This window comes from Mycteria americana, chromosome 4 (genome assembly GCF_035582795.1).
Source record: "Mycteria americana isolate JAX WOST 10 ecotype Jacksonville Zoo and Gardens chromosome 4, USCA_MyAme_1.0, whole genome shotgun sequence".
In the NCBI taxonomy this organism is placed as follows: Eukaryota; Metazoa; Chordata; class Aves; order Ciconiiformes; family Ciconiidae; genus Mycteria; species Mycteria americana.
In genome coordinates, this window is record NC_134368.1 from 42,386,891 (window position 1) to 42,391,687 (window position 4,797).

At 39.5% G+C, this 4,797-nt stretch overlaps 1 protein-coding gene across 1 annotated transcript; it reads left to right on the forward strand.

The window, feature by feature from the left end:
* The first annotated feature begins 1,550 nt into the window (after positions 1-1,550).
* On the forward strand, positions 1,551-3,903 carry SCRG1 (stimulator of chondrogenesis 1). The gene is given in 4 exon segments (XM_075499242.1): positions 1,551-1,605; positions 1,608-1,660; positions 1,925-2,187; positions 3,766-3,903. Coding segments are annotated over 4 exon segments (426 nt in total). The 3' UTR covers positions 3,821-3,903.
* The last annotated feature ends 894 nt before the right edge of the window (positions 3,904-4,797 follow it).

Below are 4,797 nucleotides of genomic sequence, written 5' to 3' on the forward strand. Positions count from 1 at the left end.
TAGAACAATGTTTACTTTATTTGAGAAGTAGTTTTGAGGTTTAAAACTAATAAAGACAGTATGTTATTCAATACTGCACTCTAAGGTAATTAAAAAATAGATCCCCAAGGCTCCATTACGAGTAGTTTATAGGAGTCTCCTACTCAAAAGTTCACATACAAGTTCATGGAAACTAAAAGGAATCATTCAATGAATTTTGCTTCTATGACAGAAGTTCAAAAATACAAAAGAGCTTATTTTCACTTCAGTCATGTTCTTCAATATATTGGCCGCTTTTTAATATTTTATTTGGCTACTGGTGTTCAGAAAACAAGTTTGCACAAAATCTTTATGGAAAAATATAATTGAAGGGCATCGAGACGTAGTATTTTATCCCTAATATGAATCCAAATTCCCAGATTTTCTTAGCTAGAGTCTCTGGTGTGTCATTCATTGGCTGAAGAAATGGAAGATCAGCAAGATGGGTATGGTGGTGATGCAACCACCCAGGAAAAATTACTACAAAATACAGTAAATTTATACATTTAATAGCTTATTGTTTGTATTTTCAAATATGACCTCAAGAGTTTTACAAGATAACCCAAGTGGGACTATTGTCTTAGTGACTTCTACAGCTGGCATGCCTTATTTTTTTTCTTATCTAGATAATAACTCTGCCATCTTAACTTGGCATGTCAGTGTTGTTGATCAGACGTTGCTTTATTCCCAGTTATTTTTGGGTTAGTCTAGAGCACTCTCGTCTGTAGCCCTGCAAGAAAGACTAGAACCAGGCCATAATATTGTAGTGTCAGGGGACCGACTCCAAAGCACCAACAGGATGAAGGACAGCAAAGTCTTCCTGGAGGCTAACACAGGTACAGTGAGGAGCACACAGGGAGAGCTCCCTGGGCAGAGCTGACCATTGCTTCAGGTTAGTTTTCAGAGCAGAATGCCTATTTAAATTCAGTAATGTATCAGACTCCTTTCATTCAAGCACGAGGAAAGGTAAAAAATCCACTCTCTCCTAATACCAATAAAGTCTAGGCTGAAGCACTGTTCAGAATGCTAATTTAAAAGTGAATGCAAGTTCTAGGGTCTTATCCAAAGCTTTGTGGCATGGTCACTCTCTGTGCAAAGCAGCACAGAATAGCAAAGCCAGAGTTAAACAAGCTCAAGCAGATGATGGAAAGCCTAGTCACCAACAGCAGTTTTGCAAGGGATAATTTATCCCATCTTTTAAAAAGCAGCGTCAATTAAACCAGAATGACCTCCTGTAGCAAGACTCAGGTAAACAGTTTGCAGTACTAAAAAAAAAAAAAAAAAAAAAAAAAGAGATTAAAAAAGAGAAAATTCTCAGCAATGCTGTATCATACCAGAGCCTGCAGTGGAGGAATTAGAGGCCAGTGTCCTGGACAGCACTGCAGAGAGCTTCAGCCTCCTTTGCTGTTTAATGCTTCGGTTTCTTGAGCAGTCCATGACAGAGGATTCAATCAGCAGACAGTTTTTCCACAACTTTGATAGGGAAAGATACTATTAATTTTATGTGAGTGACTCTTGTTTCAACAGGCAAAATGGCCAGGAAGGCAAGGAAACACACCCAGACATTTTCCCCTGGTTTGGTAGCAATCAATACACTCACACCACTGAGAGAACGTGGCCAGCTCAAAGCAATTTTCTCAAGGTGAGAGGCCAAAGAAACAACAAAATTGCCAGCAACAGAAGCCTCAATTCCCGATGAAAGGATTCCCAAGGTTGTACAGAAAGTAATGAATATCAATTCTGCTGCAATATTATTTACCTCCTAGGAGAAAACACTCTCCAGCACAGAGGCTCAAACCTCTCAAAGTTCACAGGAAAGAAAAGAAAAACGCAAGCCAGAAAGCAAATTGGGGAGAGAGATCTGTTCAACAGCTATACCTGTGTCACATACCTCATTTCTCTTTAGCACCCTGCTGCAGGAAGCTTCGCAAAAATGAAGATGGTCCCGGCCCTGCTCCTGCTGAGCACCCTCCTGGGTACCCCCGCCGTGCCTGCCCGGCGTCCCTCTTGTTACAAGAGGGCCCTCAAAGACCACAGCTGTCACAACATCCCCGAAGGCACGGAGAACCTTCGACAAATCGATGATGGTCTGCGAGATCACTTTTGGGAAGGGAAGGGCTGCGAGGTGATCTGTTACTGCAACTTGAATGAATTGCTCTGCTGCCCAAAGTAAGACCATGCTCATTTCATACACACTTGTACAGTTCTGTATGACCACCCGTTATATTTCCATTGTTTTACAGTTTCCACTGGAGGAATCAGCTATCATTTTAAAGAAATGCATCACTTCAGATGGTTTGAAATGATATCAAGATATAGCCAGTTACCTGATATGCTGCCAGTTTTCAGTTTTTGTTTTTCAGGGTCTCACCTAGGACTCGCTTAGCATATTTTGTAAACATGCACGTCCTACTATAGGGGACTTTAGCATTTAAATCACCCAACTTTTGACTTTTCTGTTTGATCTAAACTAAGTACAAGAACTACATCAAATCCTTATTCACAGCACTTTGCAATGAAGCTGTTTTCCAGACCATAAACAAGACCATTTGATTTCTGTTCCACAGTAAAGAATGGTATTGCTATTCTAAGGCATATGCACATACGTCAGTTGGATAAATGGTTCTGTAAAGACAGCTGTTTAAAGTAGGAAAGAACACAAGGGGGGAAAAGAGGTTCACAAACGCCTGCAAGGGAGGGAAAAGATTCAGTCCAAGAATGTCAACACTTCTCTGGCTCGCTGGCACTGCTGACAAAGCAGAATGGTGAAGCTCTCACTGAATGTGGGTTTTTTTGTTGTTGTTTTACAGAAAGGACGTACATCTCAATAAAATTAATATTGAGTTTATAAACACCACTAGCCCATACTGGTTTGAAGTAATAAAAATGCATTAAGAGGTATTATTTCATTCAGCTTTCCAGCAACATCTTTTCTCCAGGAAATTTAGATTAAAAATATCAACATTTCAAAACTTATTAATACTTCAGGGACACTCAAATGCAAGGGCATTATATAGGCAAGCAAAAATGACTTTTTATGCGTGCTCCTCTTACCATCCAAGTTTCTCAAGTCTCCTAAAATCCAATAAAAGGCAACTTTTCAGCACTCTTGTAGGGGACCAGATTTGAATGAAGTGGGAATGGCTTCTAAAGCTAGAAACCTCACATTCAAACTGACAGCAGGGTTTAAGTAAGTTTTTTCATATCTCACTCTCCCTAAAACTAGATATGGTGTCCTCACCCTGAAGCACACTTTGGGTTTTCAGCTTCAACCTCTGAGCTTTGAGCAGCCTAAGAAAGCCTCTTACTTTGATACAAATACATAAAGAGGTCATCCTTCAACCACCTTGAGGGACTGAGGACCTACTTTGCAGGTCTGCTCTCAGGATAAATTGCACTAAACAGTATGCACGCACATGCGGAAGCTCTTTATTTTTCCAAAATTATGTATTTGTTAAGTTTACTTTATCAAAGCTAAAATACCAGGGCGGAGTCCTGGCACTCTCAGTGGAGTCAATGGAAGTTTTGCCATCACTTCCAAACCAGGCCAGCAGAGGTAGAAATACAGTATCTTCATGCAGACCTGCAGTTGCGTTTGCGTTGCTGGAAGGGCATCCCACAAACACACTAATTCCACATATATCCCACCAAAAGCTAAAAAAAACCCCACAACTGGAAATGAATGTCATGTTAAAGCTCTGATAAAGCAATAATCTAATTATTTAAATATCTGGTAATATCTTTCAGGGATATTTTCTTTGGACCAAAGATATCTTTTGTGATTCCCTGCAACAGTCAATGATGGACATCAAGCCTGCTGGTGAAGACAACAGACATCATTTTACAATCACGTAATAATGCTTTCAAGGGGAAAACCAAAGCAACCACCAACAAAAAAAACCTTCCTAACCATAAGACAGTGCCTCTTTTTACACTGTAGAAAAATTTCCTTTCAATACCTTTTTGGAATCTTAAGTATGTAAGAAATACTTTTCAAATGTGGTAGCTGCCTTAATTTCCATAACGGTGTAAAAGAGTGTACAAGCTCTTAATGCATCCTAATACGCATCCCCCAGCAAAAAGCCTAACTCGTGTTACTTGGCACAACATTCTCAACTAGTTTTGATGAAGAAACTCCAAGCTTAAGCCTTCATGCGGTTAAGAACGCGTCTCCTGTAGCAACCTTCTGCAAGTACAGCTTTTTATTGCTCTACTGCCACCACACAGTTAGTGTTGTTCTAAGCTGAAGCTCCTCAGTACCTGGCACATCTGCAGACAGCTTCCCGTGTTCTGTTTGGGCATTTTAAACAAAATGCATGCACATACAAAAGGCAAACTTTCACCGTTCATGTTTGAAAATTCCACTGGGGAAAAAAAAAAGTCATCAAAACTCACATTAATAGTACTAAAGCGCACTTAGGTATTAATTATGTCTAACTGGTCACCTGCATTAACTATGGAACCTGTAAAACCTTAAATTGTTTAATCTTAACATTGAACTTTTAAAATACTAGAACAGTTACAATATCATATATATTCAGAAAGGCGTCTAAGAGGACGGGACTGACGCAAGGTCTGTTAAGGCAACATAAAAATCCACACTCAAGCAGCTTTTTTAATCAAGCCTTGTTTGAAATACAGTACCTCAGAATTAAGTTAAAATGCTGGCTTTTTATTTTTAGGCTAGCCCTGTGTGGGGAAGTAGCTCGTGAAGTGAAGACCAAGAGGTATCTCAAAATATGAAGAGTAATCATCTTAATGTTTAAGAGGAATCGTGAT